General features: G+C 39.1%; 2 protein-coding genes across 5 annotated transcripts; one reads left to right on the forward strand and one right to left on the reverse strand.

Moving 5' to 3' along the window:
- Positions 1-2,326: 2,326 nt before the first annotated feature.
- LOC115450650 (zinc finger matrin-type protein 3) lies at positions 2,327-13,178 on the forward strand. Of its 2 annotated transcripts, none has more exons than XM_030178705.2 (12): positions 2,327-2,478; positions 3,226-3,368; positions 4,079-4,278; positions 4,353-4,463; positions 4,539-4,627; positions 5,606-5,706; positions 6,649-6,714; positions 7,197-7,320; positions 7,726-7,840; positions 8,397-8,432; positions 8,622-8,741; positions 13,051-13,070. In XM_030178705.2, exons 2-12 carry the CDS (start codon positions 3,271-3,273, stop codon positions 13,053-13,055), a joined length of 1,065 nt encoding a protein of 354 aa, XP_030034565.1. In that variant the 5' UTR covers positions 2,327-2,478; positions 3,226-3,270; the 3' UTR covers positions 13,056-13,070. The 2 variants fall into 2 exon arrangements, with proteins under 2 accessions (XP_030034565.1, XP_037300347.1); XM_037444450.1 differs by having other exon boundaries at positions 2,334-2,478; positions 3,296-3,368; positions 13,051-13,178.
- On the reverse strand, positions 12,999-24,038 carry LOC115450649 (decapping and exoribonuclease protein). 3 transcript variants are annotated; one of them, XR_005113291.1, is made up of 6 exons: positions 23,452-24,038; positions 18,124-18,388; positions 17,673-17,808; positions 13,941-15,332; positions 13,597-13,723; positions 12,999-13,122 (listed from the first exon to the last, which is right to left on the reverse strand). XR_005113291.1 is itself a non-coding variant. In XM_037444451.1 (4 exons), exons 1-4 carry the CDS (start codon positions 23,969-23,971, stop codon positions 15,108-15,110), a joined length of 1,146 nt encoding a protein of 381 aa, XP_037300348.1. In that variant the 5' UTR covers positions 23,972-24,038; the 3' UTR covers positions 13,744-15,107. The 3 variants fall into 3 exon arrangements, 1 of the variants encoding a protein (XP_037300348.1); XR_005113292.1 differs by having other exon boundaries at positions 13,936-15,332; XM_037444451.1 differs by lacking the exons at positions 12,999-13,122; positions 13,597-13,723 and having other exon boundaries at positions 13,744-15,332.
- Between the last annotated feature and the right edge of the window lie 201 nt (positions 24,039-24,239).

The following is a 24,239-nucleotide window of genomic DNA, read 5'->3' on the forward strand; positions in this document are numbered from 1 at the left end:
ATACATTTGTGTTTATTGATTTATGTTTGTATTATTTGTTATTCAAACAAGTAAAAATATACCAAAAGTGTTTTTGTTGGTGTAAGTGAATACGTTGTAAAGACAAGCCACCAAAAAAACGTTTCATTACGTGTGAAATTTGTGGAGATCGAGCCAGTCGAATAAATCACAAAAGCAGAATGTTTATGGCGAAATTTCCATTGGATGACGTCAGGTAAGCATTAATTAGATGTTTTTAGTCATCGCGCAAATAAAGTAGCTTAGAAATAATAAAAATTCTCATTTTCTAATTACCATTATGTTACTAGTGATGTTGTTATGATTATCGATATCAATACCTGTTTAAATTTATCAATCAATTTGCCCTCCGTGGTTTCACCCATTTAGGTCCAGATTCTGTGGGAACATAGTGATAAAAGTAGTAATTCTAACTATCTACATACCAAGTGTAATCGCAATCATTTTAGATTTTTTGCGGGTACGAATAATAAACATACAATTGCATGCACACGCTTTATAATATTAGTAAGATAAAGTCGTGTATGTGTCGGTGTGTGTGTGCGTGTGCGTGTGTGTATGTGCGTGTGTGTGTGTGTACTTAAAAATGCGTTGAGCAATCGATGTGCCTGGTCACTGTTTATGATTTTAGGCTTAAATATAATTTAATAAGCAATTTATTTACAATTAAAAAATATTTCCAGATGCTGAAAGTGAGTTCAGATTGTGGGAAAAGAAAATTTGATATATGTTCCCATAGAAAAGCTGCATACTTTGAAATATGTGTGTGGTTCTCACTTTAATAACAAAGATTTTTAATAAAAAACAATCGCCTTAGAAAGTCAGCCATACCATCGAAAAATTTGAAAGCTGATCCACTTCCTGATGAAATGTTGTTTGAATTTCCGTGCCATGTTTTTATAAACAATTATTGCACAAATGATAATATCTTTCAAGAGAAGTGTGACAAAGAAGTGTCACCATTCTTTGACTTTATAATTAAATATTCTCATTGTACCTTGGCCTATCATAAGTGCAACTATATTCGCCTACATGGTGAATAAAGGATTTTATTTTAAAATACAATTATTATTCAACATGTGAAAGCTTTTCATTTTATTTCGAGTCCTCATTTTAGTCCAGCCTTGTAATTATAGTGCTAAAATGTTCACTGTATATTGTGAGTTGGCTTGATAATGTGGACTCGAAAATACATTATATGAATTTTATCAAAGTAGCATTAGCGTCGATTCCCACCCAGTAGAATTTATCGATATCGATAAAAAGTGCTCACTACTATGTATTTTGTTCAGTTGGTAGTATTGTTATTTGACGTTCCTGACGTATTTTTCCGTGATATTGGTATTGATACGCCATGTAAATTCGATTTTATTACTTTGTATTAAGTCCTGTCTCTTAAAACGTAGTGATTATATTCTCTTTGGTGGAGGGATACAAAGCTCAGCTTCTAAGATATTTAGTAGGTACCGGAATTATTGAAGATGATATTTTACCGACCACTGTTCAAGTATGTGCGATCTACGATCGAAGAATTGTAATTTTTAGTTTGAAACTAGAAACCTTGTAACTTGAATAATTTTAAGAAATTATATTATAATATGGAAGACTGACTCAATGAACTAGTCTCCAGAGCCGTAATAAATAAATAAAAAAACTTTAGTTGACTTTAGGTTTCCCCAGGCTTGCCAACATAGGGCTTTTAGCCCTAAATTTAGGGATAAAATATGTATAGTGAGCTTTTTTCAGGGCCAAAAAAAATTTAGGGCTATTTTTAGAGCCATAAAAATGTTTTCATGTATTTCTGTTTGACTGAAACAAAAAACGATTAAAAAGGCAAAACCTTAAAATTTTTCCACAAAGTATAATGCTATAATTCCAAATACACAGTGCTGCCCAACCAGAATCCGAGAGTGTGAATCCAGTATGGGCACGGTCACCACTTCACTCACCATCCATACTTGTGCGAGGCGCTGTATTATAATCCTAGATCCTTACAACTACAGGCATGACTTCGGCCTTTGAATTTTAATAAAACAGGGAACTTATTTCAATTAAATTCTTAGATAGGTCGTTGATAGGTCAACGTTATTTTGTATGGTGTAGTGTATACACATTGGGTACCCCAAGTGAAGCCCTGTACTGTCAACGTTATTATATACGTTAGTCGGTATACACTACACCATACCAAAAAAAAGGTTGACAGTACAGGGCTTTACTTAGGGTTTCTGGATTTGCATTTATAATTCGGGTTATTTGGCGATATTTTATTTTAGACTTTAGGGCTTTTTTTTAGGAGTTGGTAACCCTGGGTTTCTCTACAGTTTACTTTTATGTACTGCTTTGTCGGCGCCCCGCTGCTAGTAATCTGTGACTTTAGTATTTATTTTAGTTTATTGGTCTCTGGTATTTACTTTCAAAACCTACTTTTTTGCACAATATTTACATACCTATTTTACCCAGGTAAAAATTTTATAATTTAATCTCATTTGCTGAAAATTCTGTATATTCTAATTTAAAAAAAGATTCTGGAATTGAATACTGATTAGTATTGTTATATGCAATGCAAAGTACTAAAATATAAATAGAATTATTTATAGTGTGTTTTCTAGAATGTGAATAAGATTAATCATAGCATAATGGCCAATCTCCATAACTGCTTACATTTAACTGGAGTTTGTTATAACAACTTGACAGTATAGGTTACACTGACTGTTTCAATATCAAAAACTTTAAGTGTTTAATCTAAGATCAGTAACTCTATTGAGTGCATTTACCTAAGTGTTCTATTTATTTGCACTAAGTACAAGTAATGTTAATATGCCTTAACAAAAATATGAAATGCTTTTTATATTTTTAACTCCAATTCTTTTATATTTTTTAACATTATATTGTTTATAAAGTAATATAAATAATATACTGCATACTAATTTATGTAGTATTTTATTTATATATTATATATTATAACAATGATAATAGCTCCATTTTCATGTTTGTCAAATGACAGTACTCATATTCATAATTCAACCCACCAATAGATAGGATAAGATTTTCCATCAATATTAGTTTATAGACATGCAGATAAGCACCAAAAGCAAGCATTTCACCTGTGTGTAATCTGTCAGTAAGATATCAAGGCCGGCGGTGAGAAGGTGGTTTAACCACTAAAACTACAGTACTGAATCCCATAAACTTTCTTTTTTGTTTTAGTATAATCAGTGAAACAATTACAAAGTTATATTTTATTCCTTAATCATGTTTGGAATGAATTATAACCCAGATGGTGTTGATATGGATGAAGAATATGGCTATGATGACGGCCCTAGATTTCATCCTATCCCAAAATTCAACAGGTAATACAACCTATATTATTTAACTCTATATATTAAGCATCTGCATATTCTATGAATATTTATAAAAAAGTATTGATAATGTTTATTTCTTGAATGGTTTATGTTATTAAATTTTAATAATGAAAATGATTCCTGAAATTTGTGATTTCTTAAAAAAAATATAACATTTCTATTGCCTTCAAATGTGCTGCTTACAAGAAACAAATTAATATTTTGAAGCATATGTATCTTCCTAATATTATAAATGTGATAGTGTATGAAATGTTAGTTAGCAGCAAAAGTAGAAACCGTTAAACAGTTTCAGTTTAGGACTCAAACCATGTCAAAGATATATACCCTATATATGTATATGGCTATGCTACCCTGGATATACACCATAGAGTGCTACATATTTTGGCAATTTGCTCCCATGAAATATTGTTTAAACAAATAATTAGCACTGTTTGTATGGCACTATGGATAGGTTCAGTGATTCAGTTAAACATATCTTAATTGCTTGCCAACTTTTTATCCCAAATAACCACAGTGATACTTTTATACCGGGAATTAACTTTCACATGGGTAATAATGCAAGTAAAACATAATGCGTAAATATTATATTTGTTCTTAACAAACTATTATGAAGATAAGACTAAAAAAATACTATTACAAAAATCAAGATTTCTTTTTTCTATTTATATAAATGTATATGATAACATTGTGCTTTTTAGAAATGACCGTTATGGGAATGCATATGGTAATTATCGCGGAGGATATGCTCGAGGTGGGATGTCGAGACCTCCAATGAGGCCAATGGGTCCACCTATGCAATCAGTGCCACCATTAAGATGGGGCCCAACTCCCCCAGTTCCTCCGCCTCCTCCAACGATAAAATCAACACTTGAGGATAAAGCAATTAGATTTTTGGCACGTTAGTATATTTATTATTCCAAATAATGTGCTTTCTATATTATGCACAACTGCTAATTACGTTCTCTGTATCAGGTTGCGGTGTATCTAAAGATGCTGTAAAGAACTACCCAGAACAATTACTCCTTATGTTTGCGCCGGATCATTGCGGGTTGTGTTCACAAGATCTTGATTCGTTTAATACTGGCAAGTACAAACTGCATCAGGATAAGTTTTCATTCAATATGTCATATTTAATTCATTTGTCATATTTGTTTACAGCTCGTTTGCATTATCTTTCGAAAGGTCACATGAAGAATCAAAGAAAATGGCTATCCAAACATTTTAAGGGTTGCGTTCGTCCAAAAGAGGTAATTAGACAATTTGACAATGTAATGTTTCGCTAGGTATTTTGTCGACTACTTACGTTCACATAATCTCGTCAGAACAAATATATAGAACCCCCAAACTTAATTTTGTTTCTAATAAAATCATTGATAATAAATGATAAAGTTTCTAATAAAATTATTTTCACCGGAGACATACATTTGTAATTATCAATCAGTGAGACCTTCCTTTCATCATTAGTGGTTTAAAAGCGATTTACAACAAAAACTGAGATTATAATTTACTTGTGCGGCTGTCTGTGTGGCAAGATATAGATAAGTATATAGGCTATATGTATACAACATACATGCCGACAGTCTAAATCAAGTAAAGTTTATGTGAATATTGTTGACAAGATAGAAACTTACATTGTAACAAATTGTCTGCCTACACGCCCCCAGGGACGTGCAGTGTACTTCTCATCATTATTTCATACTAGCGACCCGCCCCGGCTTCGCACGGGTGCAATGCTGATACTAAATACACTACAGAAAAACTGTGAACGTTGTATAATGTATATAAAAACGTAGCGGCCCGCTCTGGCTTCGCACGGGTATAACATAACAAAATAACAGTATTTCTCCACTATTTAATGAATGTTATTATACATATAAACCTTCCTCTTGAATCACTCTATCTATTAAAAAAAACGCATCAAAATCCGTTGCGTAGTTTTAAAGATTTAAGCATACAAAGGGACATAGGGACAGAGAAAGCGACTTTGTTTTATACTATGTATGATAGGATGTTTTCTGAATGTTAATTAAGTGTGTTGACTATTCGTGTTATTTGCATTTCATATTATTCTTTAACATTGATATAGAATTGATATAATTTATATGTATATATTATTACGTACATACTTTAAGAAAACTCGGACACCTATAATTTATTTACAATTTTATATTTCCTACACTTATGACCTTATACCTTATAATACGTGTGACCGTTGTGGTTTTCAGATACCGCTTAAATCTCGCGACCTGTACTGCGAACTGTGCGACATTCAAATAACGTCCAAACAACACGCCGACTCTCACTATGAAGGAAGACCGCATCGCGCGTAAGTTTTAATAACAATAATTAACTATACTATTAAATATAATGCTGAAGTCGTTTTGTTTGTTTGAACACGCTTATCTTAGGAAAATTCTTTCGTACTGATTTTTTTTTTGTTGGATAGCCCACTTATCGAGGAAAGCTATAAGGCTATATATCATCACGCTATGACTAATAAGAGTGCAGCAGTAATGAAAAATGTTGCAAATACGGGGAAAATTTATTACTATTCGTTGCCTGCGCTGCGTAAACGGTTAAAGTTACGCAACAAATATATGTGATGGAACTGTTCCTCTTAAAAAGTTCTAAAAAATATAAAACAAAGACCCCAGCCGGATCAGTCTGCCTGTCTGAACGCGATAAACTCAATAACTACCTAACGGATTTAGACAAAATTGGGTATCCAGATCCAGATAGTTTGAGAACCTGGGAAGAACATAGGCTACTTTCGGTTTGCAACGGAATACTTTATCCCGGAAAAACTTTTTCACGCGGGCGGAGCCGCGGACAAAAGCCATTATTAAATAACCATTAATCGTCTAAACATTATAACGGTGAGCACACTCAAGTTGCAAGGCCTTAGCTATCAGGGTGAAAAAAAAAATGCGCTCCTTGTTTTCTCGCTTATTATTGTTATAATTAAAGGCGACGTAACTAATGGCCGGTGTACAGACGCCGACGAGGCGCCTCTTGCTCGCCGTACTTTATAGTTTTTAAGCGCACATTACTATCTGCATACATAATAGTACGTACGCTAACCTGGCTGCATAATTTTTTAGTTATGTTTGAAGCTCCTCGTCATTTCGTTAAAATTGTCGTGCAAATACTAACCCACCAACACCACACCCAACAACTAATACTATCCCAAGTATTTATGATAAATGTTGACCACATAATAAAAATACCCTTGTCACGTACCAAAGAATTTTGTTCTGTAACATTTCAGAACTGTCGAAGGACGGAAGGAACCAAGGAATAAAGCATTGACTCTCTTAAATATGCAGGACCGGCTGTGAGTGTTGAACATTATTTTTCTTTAATTAAAAGTTATTCTAGTATCTTACATGCTCATAATTTCATGGATATTACACTTATTTGTTTTGCACTTCACATACAATTAATTGTACCTAAGCGGATTTAATGCCGTAGGCAATCTCTCCCACTAAACCTTAGGGTGGTGCAGAGATAACTGTAGCGGTATACAACTCCAACGATAAATATAAATAATACGTTATATACAAATATGAATTAATTATAAATCTATTAAATGTAGACATAATAAAAAAAAAATATATATATATATATAAAATGCATATCTTATACAGGGTCACTTTGTCATTGCGTTGCTTAATGAAACCACTTACCAAAACATTAATGACCACCTAGTTTAGAAGTACTTCTAAAAGCTGTGTATAAAAGCTACAGTATTCCTAAGCCATCAATTTATCTGCCCACTGCACCCTCGCGAACTATGCCACTATGAAATTATTACAGGGCACAATTAATTCGTCGCGAGAAGAAATTCATAAAACCCAACAACGAAGCGGCAAAAGCCGTGGGTGGCAAACCTAAGGAAACGAAGGAGATTCCACCGGAACTGTGCTGCAATATTTGCAAGGTGACATCAACTATTACTAATTCTTTACTTATAAGAACCATGTTATAATCTGTGAAGGTTTGAATATGCAATTCAAATTTAATACGTGAACCGCCTTCGGCAACGTTTACGAAATATAAATAAAGTGTTCCTGATATCACTGCGATGTAGGGTCGACACCACATACCGAGACTTAACATCTAATATCTCGGGGTACGGAGCAGTATTGCTACATGGTGTTTTGTAATCGAATGTTACTTGTTATTGTTTATGGGCGGTTGTGGAGCTTGCTTGCCCGTCTCATCATTGAGTTATAATAAAAAAGCAGTTTTTCAAGGCTGTTACAGAAGTTATTTTTCTAAGATTTTAGGACTGGCCGGGCACGACTCATGGTCAAATCATTATTTAAATACTTCTTGATTTCAGACCACAGTAACGTGCTCCGATCAAATGACAACACATCTCAATGGAAAAAGACACCTTGCTAAAGAGAAACAACATATTTTGAAAATGATGAAAAGTGGAAAAGTAGTTGAAATCAGTAAGTACATAATATATTTGCTGTCAAACTCTGTTATGTAAAGACATTCAGCTACAATCATCATTCATCTTCATGATCTGAAGTTATGAGCTACGTCACAGTAGCTATTCTTAAATATATGGACTACAGTAAAAGGCACGTAGAATGCGAGTCTGGTCATGTAGTTCATGCTTGCCATAAAGTTTGGTGAGGAACTGTACAAACGCTATCTATATAAAATCACTGTCACTAGGTATAAAAATTGCTCTTCTTAAAGAAACAGTTGTCCATACTGTAACATGCAAGACCGGAGTGTTTAGTGAGCCCAGTTCCAGAACTATTTCACAGTTTATTTATGGAGTTAGTTTTTCATGTGGATATGGTGTCCCAGGTTCTGTGTGGCTTGATTTATGTTTATTTACTATAAAATGTTGCTATACAATGTTTTGTTGTAACATACCATGTAGGGCTTACATAACAGGTGGTGCGACCAGACATTATGACATCAAGTAAACTGACAGATAGACATGCGTCATGCTATTATAATACTGAGTAATAACCTTGCTATTTTTTTAAGGTGAGAATGCTCAGAGTGCTGCCAAAAATGCCGAAGGTAATATTTTATAAACATTCATATTTAGTATTGTATCAATCATTCAAAAGTTACTCCATTCAATCAGTTTACACATTGATGTATGCAGTAAATTTAGGGGTCTTTTATCATTTAAAAAGATATAGAAGATGTTGACAGCTTAGAAACAAAATTCAAATAAAAACAATATACATAATGTCTGTATTTTAGAAAAAGAGGAGAAGGAAGTTAAAGGTGACGCTGAAAACGACAGTAAAGAAAAAGAGGACTTTGACTGGGGCAAAGGCAGTGAGAGCTGGGAGGAAAATACCACCAAGGACGCTTCGTTAGGTAAATGGGTATTTTTTACCTCCTATACAAGGCTTTCAAAGTTATCTTTCGATTAAAATACCCGTATTTGCAAAGAGACAGATTCGCCCCCGGTGACGGAATACATTCCCCTGACCGTCACATTCTGTTTTACACCCACAAATGAAACAAATTGGAATATTCAAAATTCCCAGTATCATAAAATTAATTTAAATCAACAATGTAGGTATTTTTTTTTTTTTTTTTTCGGTGTCGCGGGAAAATCCATTTACGGACCCCACCTCCGAGGAGGCGGGGAGTGTCAGACTACCGGCGCCTTCCACCCAGCGATGCTAGGAGTCGCCCGAGATGTAATGGGCGGTCGCTGGGTGGGTCCCTACCAGACTTAGCGCACCGGAATACCGACTAAAAACCCCGCGTGGGCCATCATCGGCGCATTAGGGACGGCTCCGGGAAAACCTGAGCAGAACGCATGGATTGCGCCGGAACCGCCCCTGCGCAGTGCCGCTTTCGCGGCCCGACTCGGCGGGGAAAGGTCCGTTCCCCGCACGCCGAGCGTCGCTGTGGCGACGGCGACAACGTGAGGCCTAGCCCTTCACGCTGTCGCCCACCCCGTGGGCCGCCTTAATGGATGGTAGGAGCGGCGGCCCCGGTTGCCCACGAGGCGCAGGGCGACGGGTTAGACACCGTCGCCCCGACGCCTCCTTCTCCTCCTATGGCGGCGGCGGGCGGGATCGGTCTGCTCCCTATCCCGCTCCGCGGCCTCCTTCTGCGACATGGCACGCTCGCAGAAGGAGGCCATAGCTCGCCACGACCTCCGACTGCGGACCATGGCGGCGACCACGGTCGGCAACGAGAGGTCGCTTCCGATGACGGCCAAGAGCGCTGCGCTCTTCCGTCCAGGCTGGGCACTCCTCGAGTGTGTTGGGCCGTGTCCTCGCGGCAGTTGCCACAGTGGTGGCACGCGGCGGACTCCTCCTTCCCGGCTATGCGACACAGGTATGCACCGAAGCACCCGTGCCCGGTGAGCACCTGCGTCAGCCGGAATGTCGGCGCACCGTGGCGCCTGTCCAACCACTGTCGAAGGACGGGTCGCACTGCCGCGACGGTCCTCAAGCCCGCACTCGGGCTCTCCAGCCTGAGCTGCCATTCCTCCACAGCGGCGTTGCGGAGGGAGACCAGAGTGGTCTCGACCTCTTGGGGGCTAGCCTCTGTCCTCGGCGCAAGCTCTCTTCCCGCCACCAGAAGACAGAAGAGAGCCCGCGCGTCGAGATCCCAGGGCAGAGTGCCCGCCAATACGCAAGCCGCTTCGTGTGAGATCGTGCGGTAGCCCCTGACGATACGCTGCGCCACCATGCGCTGCGGTCTTCGCAGCAGCCTGACGCAGCGGTCGTTCAGGGAATTGGCCCATACGGGAGAACCGTATAGGGCCATAGACCGCACGACTCCAGCGTACAGATTCCGGCAGGGATTGCCAGGACCTTCGACGTTTGGTAGCAGACGGCCGAGAGCACCGGCCGTCCGTACCAACTTCGGCGAGAGAGCCTCAAAGTGCGCGCGGAAGTCCCATCGGCTGTCCAGATGAAGACCGAGATACTTCATCTTTGAGCCGACGGGTATCCGCACGCCCTCCACAGAGATGTAGGCCTCGATGGGCGGCCTACTCCGAGGCCCATGGAAGGCAAGGGCCTCGGTCTTGTGGAGAGCCACCGCGAGACCCAGTCGCCGAATCCTGCGCACCACCAATTCGGTACCGAATGAGGCGAGCAGGGACGCCCTCTGAAAGGTCCTGGCCGTCGCCGTCACGAGCGTGTCGTCCGCATAGCAGACGACGGCGACGCCTCGAAGGTTGGTACCACGGAGCACCCAGTCGTAGCCGATGTTCCACAGGAGCGGCCCGAGGACCGAGCCCTGCGGGACACCGCACGACATCGCTCTACGGTGCCACCCGTCAGCGCCCGGATACACCACGTACCTGTCTGACAAGTACGAGCGCACCAGACGCCGGAGATAAGGTGGCACCTCGTGATACCGCAGTGCCTCGTTGATGCAGGCCCAGGGCATGGTGTTAAACGCGTTGGCGATGTCTAAGGACACCGCCAGCACGACCCTGCCCCGAGCGACTGCATCCTCCGCCAGTGCTTTCACCCGCAGAATCGCGTGAATCGTGGATCGGCCGCGCCTAAACCCGTACTGGCAAGCGGCCAGATCCGGGCCGATCCGTTCGAGATGCCCGACGAGGCGAGCGTGTACCACACGCTCGAACAGTTTGCACACCTCGTCGAGCAACACGATCGGTCGGTAGGCCGATGGCGACTCTGCGGGTCTCCCTTCTTTCTTGAGCAGGACAAGCTTCCCCGTCTTCCACCGCGACGGAAAGTGCCCTGCTCAAAGCACGCGGAGAAAAGGCTACGGAGCCTCGTACCCAGTGACTCGACAGCGAGGACCCAGACACGTCCGGGTACACCGTCGAGCCCCGGAGCCGAGTTTTGCTCCGCAACCGAGACACTGCCACCTGGAGCTCTCCAGGCGAAACCTCCGGGATATCCTCTGCCGGAATCGACAACGATGGCGCCGATGGACGTGGCGCCATCGGTGGAGAAGCCTCCTGGGTGGCCGGAAATAACGCCGCGACAACGTCCGTCACCAGATCGGCTCGGAGACTCTGCGTCAGCGGGGCGCCCACGGGCGGAGCTTGCTCAACGCCATGCGGTACGGGCGTCCCCACGGGTCGCTGTCGAGAGTTCTCCGAGACTCCTCACGTGCCGCGGCCTTTGCTTGCGCAATGGCCACCCGCAGCGCTCTCTTGGCCGTCTTGTGTAGGCCGTGAAGCAGCCGCTCCTGTTCATCATCGCCGGGCGGACGGGAATGACGGCGGCGGTGTCTGGCGAGTCGACGGCGCGCAGCCATGCAGGACGCGCGTAACTGGGTGAGCTCCGCCGACCACCAGTACACCTGTCGCTTCGGAGGGAGGCATCGGGCCCTGGGCATGGCCGCGTCGCAGATTTGCGACATTGCCCCCGAACCACTCCGCCTCCTCTTCGACCCGCACCGGCCCTGCCGGTACAGGAAACCACGCCTGAACAAGAGCGGCTTCCTTCACGGCCTCCCGGTTGAGCCGCGTAACGGCCCAACGCTGGCCGCCCCATCGTCGGGAGGTCAAACTTCCACTGTTGCTGGGCTGGTTGGTCCGGGGAGTGGAGACACTGAACCGTATGTACCGGTGATCGGACAGCGTCTCCTCCTCCACCAGGACTCTCCAGCCCTGGACACGGCGGGCTAGGTCCGGGGTGGCGAACGTGATGTCCACCACCGAACCCCCGTTGTGCCGCACGCACGTGTCCTCCGACCCCGATTTAGGACGACCAGTCCTGAGGAGATCGCCCATTCCTCCAGGGCCCTACCCGCGCGTCCGTCACCGACGAACCCCAGGCCAAGGATTTGGCATTGAAGTCGCCGGCGACAAGCACAGGGCGGGGCTGGCTGCTTTGCACCACCAGGGTTCCCAGCCGAATGAGAAAACTCTCAAATTCGGCTAGGGATCTGTTGGGGAGAAGTAGGCTCCCACTACCCACACCCCCAACAGAACCGCCACACATCCGGTACCCTTCGCTACTTTTTTCGAAGGGCGGGGAGCCGGCGGCACCCCGGTGATGACAGCCACCGAGCCGTCGGAGTCCCCTGCCCAGTCATCCCGGGGAACGAAATACGGCTCGCTGACTACAGCCACGTGGATTGACCACTGCGCCAGGCTCTGAACAAGCAAGTCCTGCGCTCTGGCGCAGTGATTGATGTTCGCCTGGAGGAAATGTTTTTGTGCCATGATTTAATGGGCGATCTCCATCTCCACTGGGTGGGACGGTTGCGGACGCGTCACAACTTCAGCACCTCCTCCGCGACGGTTGCGGGAGGGGGTCGAAGAGGCGACGCAATCCTTGCCGCCCACCCTGTGCCCCGCGGGTTTGCCGGCAGCTGCGCACACTGCGCAATGCGGCTCCGCGGAGCAACCCTGGCCTTGTGGCCCTCAAGACCGCAACGGTAGCAGATCCCGCTGCGGTCCACCCCTGCGGTGCATTTAGCACCTACGTGCCCCCGGCAAAGGCACCTGTAACACCTTTGGGGCCTCGGCTCAAGGAGCCGGACCCCGGCGAACAATGTAGGTATATTGTAACTCTTATTATGATGGGGCTCTGTGACGAAAGGGTAAAACAAAAATATTTTAAGGTACCTATCTGAATCAATTAAGTACCAACCAATCAAGTACAATAAAACAAACACTATATTTTTCGATTTTTATTTGTGGTATACATTGTTTAATACATGATTTCAGATTAATCGAGTAACAGCACTCCCTGCAGGATTTCCAATTCCATTCATCAGATCAGGATTTCCATTTCCAATTCTAAAAATGTAAACGGATAGGCATATCTAAGGTATTTAAGTAAATATCTAAGAGTACATGGTGTTTTATTTCCACCTTACTATATATTATTATTATTAATTCTTTGATTAAATCATTGAACTATGTAGATATTATTTTGGCATACTGGTATAATATTAACAGCCTATCGATATCTGAAAGTGCCTTACACACATTACTCCATAATAAACACCGAATTGATTGACATCTTAAAAAGTTCTGCAAGATTAAGTATAGTTACATTATGTAAACTTTTGTTGCTATGTAGAATATGTCCAAAGCATTCGGTAAGCAACGAGTGATTGCGTCTTGATGGCATATGATCTCCGCCTCCCATAAATATATCGAGAACCCGTTGCCTACCTTTGATGAAAGGAAAAATGGCACGTGACATAAGTCTTCTGAAGGTTACCTAGCAATCATTGAGAATATTACGATATTAGGATAGCTACTAACATTCGTGCGGCGACACCGTTCATTTCAAGAGCTGTATTCGAAGCATAATATTCTATAGGTAGGTAAGTATTATATTCAGACGTTATCTTGGCCAGTCCGCATCTTGTGTTCCCTTTACCGGCATGAACTTCGGAAGAAAAAAAATAATGACACTAGTAAGTATATTTTATATTTCACTGGTACCTATAGTAGGTAAGTACATCAATTTTATTACAAGTTATTATGAACTTCACTTGAGTAGAATCAGTAGTACACATACATACATACATATAGCATTTCTTATAATAATTATTGTGAGTAACAATAGACACAATATTATGATAAATAATAAATCAATACCGTACTGGCAACAAGAAGATCTTCTACGACGACGGCGACGGAAGCAGCCTCGAGTAAAGCCAAACCATAACGCCAAAACCAGAACTGCCAGAAGGCCGACAAGCAACACTCCTTGGATCTTAGGGTCCGAGAGGCTTAGCGATTCAGATTTAATTTTCTTTGCCGCTTTAGTTGAAGAGCCCGATGATGCTTTTTTAACGGGTGCAGCACTTTTGGCCGTTTTCGGCGATGATTTGACTTCCTCTATTTGGCCCATTATTCTAAGGTTTTGTTACATTTCTTATTTTTTAATCATTTTAATTGTATTTACTTCTACAAAATTACCAAAATTTTATTAACATCTTTGTTTTTTTTGGATACGTCAAATGCAGTTTACACCTGTGAGAACAGTAATCAAAGAGAATTATATGTAATCAATATATATAACAGTAATCAAAGACCGTAATTGACAATAATACTCATTGACAAGAAAATAAACTAGTTTATCTCTGGAAAGTTCGATATTACCTAGTTTTATTATAAAAACTTTTTTCATACATACCTAATTGTAAAACAACACCTATAATTATCAGAACGCTTTCTAAGGTCCCGTTCGAATAACATGCGTTTATGGTTTACGCATGTGATTAACGTTGTTGAAAACCAAGCACCTGGCTTTGTGCATATTATACCTATAACATTAGATATAAACTGTTAAAATAACACCACGTGCGCTTGAGCTTCACGGTTCGATCAACAATACCACTTGTGGTGCTATTGTTGAGCGAGGGTTTCACGTCGTAAAATAGCTAAGATCAATGGCAGCTTTAAACCATTGTGAAGCGCCGTTTGGTTTCCAGTATTAATTTTCTAATCAGGTAGCGAGTCGCTCGCACGTTGAGTAAGTACTCGCTGCTCGCATTGCGACTCTGCAATCTGCACTAATGTTATCGTGTTACGTCATCAGAAGCGACCTTACAACAAAGCGTACAAAGAGTCAACTGAATATAGTGCACACGAGCTGCATAGCTACACAGGTCTTGTGCGATCCATCAACCCTTCATGGCAAATTTGCAGTGGCAGCACTTAAACAGCGCGCGTAACACAATAATTGTAAATATTCCACGCAGTCTATTTCCTGTGAGTTTATAAACATACACACAGAATCCAAAAAGAAATGTTATTATTAATATTTATTGATTCATGGCTTCTAGATACCATTCAGGCAAAATGTTATTATCTGAATTAGAATTCCGCGTCACAGTCATTCTTTTGCCAAACTCAGTGTCAAACTGCATTGATATGGGACCAGATGTTTCAGGTGTAGACTTGCTTCTCATGTGGTCAGTAAAAGTTTTCTTGATAAACGTTATGAAGTTACCCAAATAAGTTACAGCCCTCTGTGGATCCCATCCCAGCTGAAATAAATATAACAAAATTAGATTAGGACAACTCAGCCATTTAACGACGTAGTTTACGATCTGATACAATTGACAGATTTGGCGGAACAGTGTGAGTTTCTTTGTCCCGGGGTGGACTCAAGGTGTTTGTCGCCTCAAGGCACCGGTTGAGAGGCTATCTGAGCGCCGTGGCTGAAAAAATAAATTATACGCCCCTTTTTTCCCATGCCCTTTCTTTTTTAGCTCCCAATTGTATGTCACTGGCACTTCCTTAGAGGCTTTGACGTCTCTCTAAGGCGTGGCACGCCAGCTCTGCCACCCCCCTCCCCTCCCGCCTTTTATACAGCTAAACAGTTGACACGTTTAAAGGTTCTACTTTGCACATTTTGCCACCCCTCTATAAGTATCTCCCGCCCAACTGCACTACCTACACCACAGGAAAGAATTGAAAATAGCATGCAAGATAAGTAATTTGTATAACTATATAATGCGTAAAACAAAAATACTGAACAGCTAGGATGTGGTATACTGCGTCCAGACTCCAGACATCGTAAATTGTAACATCGGAACCTAGCCGGACCCCAAAATCACCGCGTCTCCAATACGCTCATGGCTAGATAGTCTGCGCTCCTAATACCAAATCGGGCCCAAATGTCTGACTTCGGGCTGATACTGAACATAAAAAAACCAATATCACTTTGCCCAACCCGGTATTCGAACCCGGAATCTCGGAGCGAGTGGAAGTACTGTGCACGTAATACATCTACGCCGCCAAAGCGATCAAACAAATTACTTTTTAATTTATTGTAAATAATTGCATAATACATACATCAAACATGCAGATAGAGACTAGAGTACCTAGAGTCTTTGTAGAGTCGTTTCCGTAGTATAATTTTAATTAGGGCATAGGTTTAAGGAATGCAAGTCTAGTCTTAATGTCTTAATTATATTTAGTGCTTAAGTATTCTTTATAATGATTGCGTTCTGTGTTATGCCTCTTGTTAAATAATAAAAAAAAGTTACTGCGACACGTAATATACGTAAACTGATATCTCTAGTTGGTCGCTAATTTATTAGGTTTAACCCTTGCTTATTTAATTGTCATATTTAACCCAAACACGTAAGCGGCAGGGGGAGTTCAGGAGACTTGCCCAGGTGAGAGATGAACAATATTTCAAAATTCATTTAAAATTATTCAATAATCGAACGTCATATTATGATAATTAAATGCGCGTTACAAGCCTATCAGAATTCACAAATCCGCCGCTATTTTGCGCACTGCCCGGTTTATTGGGACGTATTTCTGCATAATTCTCATTATTGACATTTTGTTAATGTAGCCTCTATACTGTTATATAAAGCTGAAGAGTTTGTTTATTTGCTTGAACGCGCTAATTTCAGGATCAACCAGTTAGAACTGAAAAAATCTTTTAGTTTTAGATAGCCCATTTATCGAGGAAGGCTATAGGCTATATATCATCACGCTATGACCAATAGGATCGAAGCAGTAATAAAATTTTTTGCAAAAACGGGGAAAATTTATTCCTCTTGAGTGCTTCCAGTGCGTGCGCTTAGTAAACGGTCAAAGTTACGAAACAAATATGTATGCCGGAATTGGTCCTCTTAAAAAGTTCTAAGAAAATATATTATAAAACAAAGTCTCCCGCTGCATCTGTCTGACTGTCTAAACGTTAAACTCCAAATCTACGCGATGGACTTAGTTGAAATTTGGTATGGAGATAGTTCGAGACCCTAGGAACAACACTGACAACTTTCTATCCCGTTAAAAAATTATAGCATGACTTTTATAACGGAAACCCGGAAAAACTTTATCACGCGGGCGGAGCCGCGGGCAAAAGCCAGTATATTATAAATGTTTGAAACATTGTTAATTAAAAATATTTAGATATATTGTAAACACTAGTGCTATGTAAATTAATACATCTGTTATTAAGCTTGGAATGATTTCCCAGTTTCCAAAAACAAATATGGTCAGCTTTCCCTCACGGGGGGAGGCTTGACTCATATTCCAGATTTGATTAAAATCTTTATACCTTTTTAAAGTAGGTGTTATAATATTGAAAAAGAAGGATGCAGAATTATTCTCGCATAACTTAGTTATCCTTTTAATTATAAATTAATCTCTACATCCTTTTTGTAAGAATATATTACGTTTAAAGTAAAAAAGGGATTCACGTCTCCCGGGCTCCCCTATGTAACATTACATAATTTATTATAATTATTACAATAAAACCAAGAATTAGAAATAAATAATTAAGGAAACTATATTGGTAAGTATTTTATTTAATTATGGTTTTGTCACAAATAACAAATTTATTAGGATTGTGATTTGCATACCTTTAAACATTCAGCCATTTCGTCAACAGCCAACCATTTGAGTGAAACTACTGTACCTGCATCATCTCTAAATCCAATGACTACACTTAGATTAGTTAAATAGCATCGGCACCAGCATTTTAGCAATTTTAAATTCCTGAAAATTATCAAACATAAATGTAGTTTATTCACGAAGATGCCCAATATATAAGGTACTAGTATGGGGCAAAGCTGTGACTACTGAATTAGTGCTTAAACTAATTCGTTTGGACACAGCTTTCAAGTAGGTAATTGTTTATATTATATTATGATATTTGTAAACGAAAAGCCTCTCTGTCTCTCCCATCTTTGCCCAGTACCCAATATAATATGTACTTAATTCCGATACAAATCAACAACTATTTACAGTGATAATATTTAGCCGTTACAATTTCTCACACCCCTTTTTATGGAGTCAACAAAGGAACCTTACCTGAAATCCTCTTCAATTCTTCTACTGGTCACCTGTTTAGTGGATTTTAGGTCTACAAAATTATTGTTATCGCTTATATATTTCATGTTTGTTTCAAAATCATTTGTATTCGGAGGTTCAGGAATTTTCTTGTTTGTTGCGAGCATTCCATCTATTTGTGCACGGTAAAATAGATTGTGGTCTGCTACTTGTGATTTGATATATAATGAAAACTCCTCATTTTCAATAACGGGCTTGTGTAAGTCAGGAAATGTGTTTGGCAAGTCTATAAAAAAATGATAATTATTGTCTCACACTGGTATTATTCATCAGTGTCATTAGATGCACTTATTTATATGGTTAGATAAACTAGTCATACGCCATCCCTATAAAACCCGGACCAGTTAGCCATTGCTGAATTTGTATTGAGATATCCTACCAGTTAAATAAGATCATGTCTAACTAAGTTGACAGAGAGGGGATAGATGCCTATACCTCGGCACAGGCATGGATAGATACCAAGTGGATGTAATAGGAGTTCCAGTAGATAAGTATTTAATTTTGTAATTATTTTAAAACGCATTATCAAATACTTTAGTTTTCCTTCAAAAAATAAATCTTATAAAAATAACATCATTGCTTTAAAAATGAGGATTTGATACTTCAAATATTAACCTACAAACAACAGGACTCTTTATTCGGTTGTGGAAGGTCTGCATGGCAACCGAGCGCAAATCCCAATAAGACCCAAGAATCTCCAAAATCCAATTACTCCAAAACATGGCCCCGGGCGGCACATAAAAGACGGGCGGTGCGTGCCGCATTTTTTTTTTTACTACTTATAAGTTCCTTTAAATCAGGGACATTTTTTTCTTTGCTCTCGCCCGAAGTCCTGCGCCGCACAGTGGATCGAAAAGGCAATTTTAGTGACTTAGGAAATAATTTTGTGTTTTTCAATTTTATTTTCCGCTAATCGCTATATATTATTAGCGCTTATAATATTCATTCTTAGTCATTTTTTGATAAACCTTATAGTTTCGGCTAAAAAAAATATTTCATGTTTTTGATGTATGGAACGCACTATAAAAACCTACATTTCTGCGAAATCTTGAAAGGTCTTGCTTTGAAACTATTTTATACTTAATCCTAATCTGTTCTACTATACTTTTGCATTTCGAACGTCTGCATCAACCTGCCACTTCTCCAGTTATACGAGTTGAAAAAATTGTGAAAATATGTAAATTTGACACAAGATGGTAAGAAAAAATGCTATGGAACTATTAATTATAGTTTTAAAACCTAATGGAATATTATTATAAAAAGTAAATAAGTAATTATTAAGTACATTGTCATAATTGTCTGCTGTGCCCAGAGCATGTGGTTCCATAGTAAACTTATAAATCAATTATTAGTGTACATTCATCCGTACTTACTATCCACACCGTTTAATTTGGAAACGTTCTTTTCGACGTTATGGAGAGTCTAGTTACTAATCTAGATTTGTTTGTTGTTTTAAGAGACCAGGTTGGATCTCTATCGGACAACAAAAATCTTTTTGATTTTCTGCAACAGAAAATAAACGTGACAGAAGAAAACAGTGAAATACTAAAAAAATTTGTGTGAAATTCTGTTCTAATATAAGTATTAGATGGCAGAAATCCAATCGCACATTAGCTTAGTTTATGAGAACAAATGAAGACTGGCTAGAAAGTGTAATAATTTGGCCTGAAGGAATAAAATTAAACGAAGGGCATGAAGAACCTGAGTTTATTAATCTTGAAAATCTGCCTCCATCTACATCAAAAGCTTCTACTTCTATTATTAGTCCTAGAAAACCATTTGAGGATTTAGGCTGCAGACAAAAACGAAGACGAGTAGATCAAATTCAAAAGTCTTTATCTCCGGAGGAGTTAATTGCAGCTACAGCTAATACTTTAAAATGTTCTGGACAAGAAGACATCGCAAATATTATAAACCATTTACTGAAAAATCCAGAGGATTTAACTAAAGTAAATAATTGTTTGAATGCAAAAAAAGATGTTGCGTATACTCCTGAAAAAGCGTTGGCACTACTAGTTTCCCTAAAATTATCGAAATTTCAATATATAAACCTAAGGGAATCAGGAAGAGAAAATGGTTTGAAATTATATCCTTCGTATTATAAATTAAGCCAAGCCAAATTGAATTGTTACCCAAACAAGGAAGACATGACTTTCACTGATAGTACAGCATCTGTGAAATTGCAAGCGCTGCTCAACTTGACAATATGTAGGCTTTTAGATACAATTGAGTTTGACTTGGATTCTGCAGATGACTTAAAGCTTATCAGCAAATGGGGTTTTGATGGATCCTCGGGGCAAAGTAACTATAAGCGAGCTCTGAAGTGGACGTTGATGATTCCAGTGTGTTTATGGCAAGTTTAGTTCCAATAAGACTACAACGGAATGATGGAACAGTTCTATGGGAAAACGATCGACCTTCATCTACATTTTATTGTCGTCCTATTATGTTTAAATTTACAAAAGAAACTCAAACTACTGTAGCAGCTATAAAGGCCGGTATATCAGGAGAAATCGAAACACTACAGCCAACTACATTAAAAAAAGTAAAAATAGTCCATGAACTAATGATGACAATGATTGACGGCAAAATAACTTCATATTTGTCTGAGACTTCAACAGCAGTTTGTGATATTTGCAAAGCCAAACCGACGCAAATGAACAATTTAGAATCGCACAATCTGCGAGATAATGATGAAGAAATGTACCAGTATGGATTATCATCGTTGCACGCTTGGATAAAATGCATGGAGTGCCTACTCCATATAGCTTATCGTTTGGAAGTTAAGAAGTGGAGCTGCAGGGGTGACGATAAAGATAAAATCAAGAACAGAAAGTCTGCAATACAACGAGCATTTAAAGAAGAATGCGGTTTATTAATTGATGTAGTAAAGCAAGGAGCAGGCAATACTAACGACGGTACTACTGCCCGAAGATTTTTTAAAAATAAAGCCACAACAGCGCGTATCACTGGCATTAATGAGCAACTCATAGAAAATTTTTATGTGATTCTTCAAGCCATTGCATCTGGAGAGCGTGTTGATCATACTAAATTTTCTATTTTCTGCAATGAAACCGCAGAACTATATGTTAAATTATATCCTTGGTATTATATGCCGTCCAGTGTACACAAATTATTAATGCATGGAGCTGATATAATTAAACATTTCGGGGCCATACCCATTGGGAAGCTGTCAGAAGAAGCTGTCAGACATTATAGAGAAAACCATTCCCGGAAAATAAATAGGATAGCGACAAATGAGGACATCTTCCATAATCTTCTTTTGTCGTCTGATCCAAAGATAACTAGCCTTAGACCCCGCATGACAAAACAAAATGTATTGATACTCTCTCCAAAAGCCAAAGAACTTCTGCATTTGCCAACAGAACCAGAAGAGCTAGAATTTATTAATGTAGAGAGTAATTTAGAAAATTTACAAAATAGTAGTGATAGTGAGTAGATCCCAAGGGCACACACCTCTGATTTTTCTAAAAAATTATGTGTGTATTAATTGTGAGTAATCGCTTGCTTCAACGGTGAAGGAAAATATCGTGAGGAAACCTGCATACCTGAAAAGTTCTCTATAGGAATTTTGAGGGTGTGTGAAGTCTACCAACCCGCACTAGGCCAGCGTGGTGGACTAAGGCCTAATCCCTCTCAGTAGTAGAGGAGGCCCGTGCCCAGCAGTGCGACAGTATATATATACAGGTCTGATGTTATGTGTTGTGATGAGTGAGTAGATAGGGATAATCCTTTTTTTAATTAAATTATTTGTAGTAACTTTCTCCCAAATATTATTATTAGCTGTAATAATGATCAATTTATTACATAATTTTATTTAGTAAGTGTTTAATTTGCTCAAGATAATCATAAAAAACGTTTTGAAAAATATAAAATATTATCACGCTTATCATTTTTTCAACTCGTATAACTGGAGTAGTGGCAGGTCGATTCAGACGTTCGAAGTGCAAAAGTATAGTAGAACAGATTAGGATTAAGTAAAAAATAGTTTCAAAGCAAGACCTTTCAAGATTTCGCAGAAATGTAGGTTTTTATAGTGCGTTCCATACATCAAAAACATGAAATATTTTTTTAGCCGAAACTATAAGGTTTATCAAAAAATGACTAAGAATGAATATTATAAGCGCTAACAATATCTAGCGATTAACGTAAAAAAAAATTGAAAAACACAAAATTATTTCCTAAGTCACTAAAATTGCCTTTTCGGTCCACTGTGCGCCGGCTCCAACTGAAATGGTGGCGAATGTTTTCGTCGACCCAGGCAGCAAATACCTACCCACACTACGCAACTGGGATGCCCACACTATTTTCGTAACTTAAAAAAAATTTACATCATTTCACTATTAACACAGAAGTGATTTAACGTTTTAAAAATAGTTAAAGATAAATTAGATATTATTCATGTTTTTGTTTTAAGAATACAATACTGTCACATTTTTATTAGTTTCTATATCATTATATATTAGTTTCTATATAATCTATAAGTACTACTTTCTATTCCGGGAAAATATATAGCGTGACTTTTATAACGGAAAACTCATGCCAGCAAAGCCGCGACCAAAAGCTAGTTAAATAATAGTTATCAACACGTCACTCGCAAAACGCGGCATTTTTTTTAAATAACTAATATCGGTACCTACTTGTCAAGGTAAATATTTAGATATCCAGTAAATATGTACTAATTACTTATATTTAACAGGTTTCTGTTTTTATTTTATTTTTTTAAAACAAATTACAATAATATTAATAATAATTGCTGCCTAATTTTTAACCAATGTGAGTATTTTCATTGATTATAGTCTCAATCACGTCGAGAGCAACAATTCCCCAAGGAATAGGAGTGAAACGCCGGACGAAATTTGAGAGATAAAAAGTTTGGGGAGACTTTCAGGAGAGGGGGAGGACGGGGATTAGGTTGTTGCAGCGTTAAATACACTATAATACTGACTAAAAAACAGTTTTTACATAAAAAAGTAATTTTGGTCAGTCAAATATTAGGGCTTTCTTCTCGAAAACCTTAGTTTTGAGTAAAATTTCCATAGGACAAAACAGGCTTATGGCATCACTAGCACTAAGGGTTTCTTTTTCTATATATACATTAGTAAGAACTTGCTGCACTACGAATAGAATAATTAGATACGAAATCTAAAAAACGTTAAACAAAATATATTTTTGTTATGGATAGAGCGCATATGATGCGATAGTGGTAGAGACATACAGCACTAAAACATTTAATTACTGTCATAATTAGGTATATCGGTAACAAACCTGACGACATGTACTGTTTAAATTTGTAGTCCCAATCCCGAGATTTCTCCGTTTGATCGCTCCTAAATATTCTGTGATCAAAGTCTTGTGAGGTATCCATAGACCAAATATAAATACATTTTTTGTAAAAACATGCCATTACTCGTATCGGATGAGAAAATTTAAACGCAGTGCACATAATATTAATCAGCGTATGTCTGTGTGTTATAATTGTTAATTCAGTTTTTTGTAATTCATCATATTGATCCTTGTGCTCTATCAGATATTTTAATACGAGATCAATTTTCTTCTCATTATTGTCAATAGGGCATTTCACAGAATTATCTAAGTTGTAGTTAAGATCCATATGCGCTCTTCCTTGAGGGATCGTTGTTACAAATTTTAATTGTGATAAGTCTGAATGAGACTCTCGTTCTTTGTCAACACTCATATATCCTACTATTTTAGGAAAATGTGGACAAACTTCTCTATTATTTCTTTGATTCCTCGGATTAGGATGTCTAACTTCCTGCATGTCCATTTTTGAAATATTAGAACTCGGACAAGATAATGAACTATACCCACAATAACGAACTTATCTATTAGAACATTAATCGATTTTACGACAGTGTTTCCACTTTTAAATATACTTACCTACTTGCTCCATAGAGCCGCGTCTAACCCATCGTGATAGGCACCCTAAAATAAAAGTTTCTATTTGTATTTTACAATGTTATTTATTATTATCTTGAAAGACCGATAGGTACTCATATTAAACATTGTTAATAATAATAGGTACTTATGAAATA

This window comes from Manduca sexta, chromosome 28 (assembly GCF_014839805.1).
Source record: "Manduca sexta isolate Smith_Timp_Sample1 chromosome 28, JHU_Msex_v1.0, whole genome shotgun sequence".
NCBI classification, from domain to species: Eukaryota; Metazoa; Arthropoda; class Insecta; order Lepidoptera; family Sphingidae; genus Manduca; species Manduca sexta.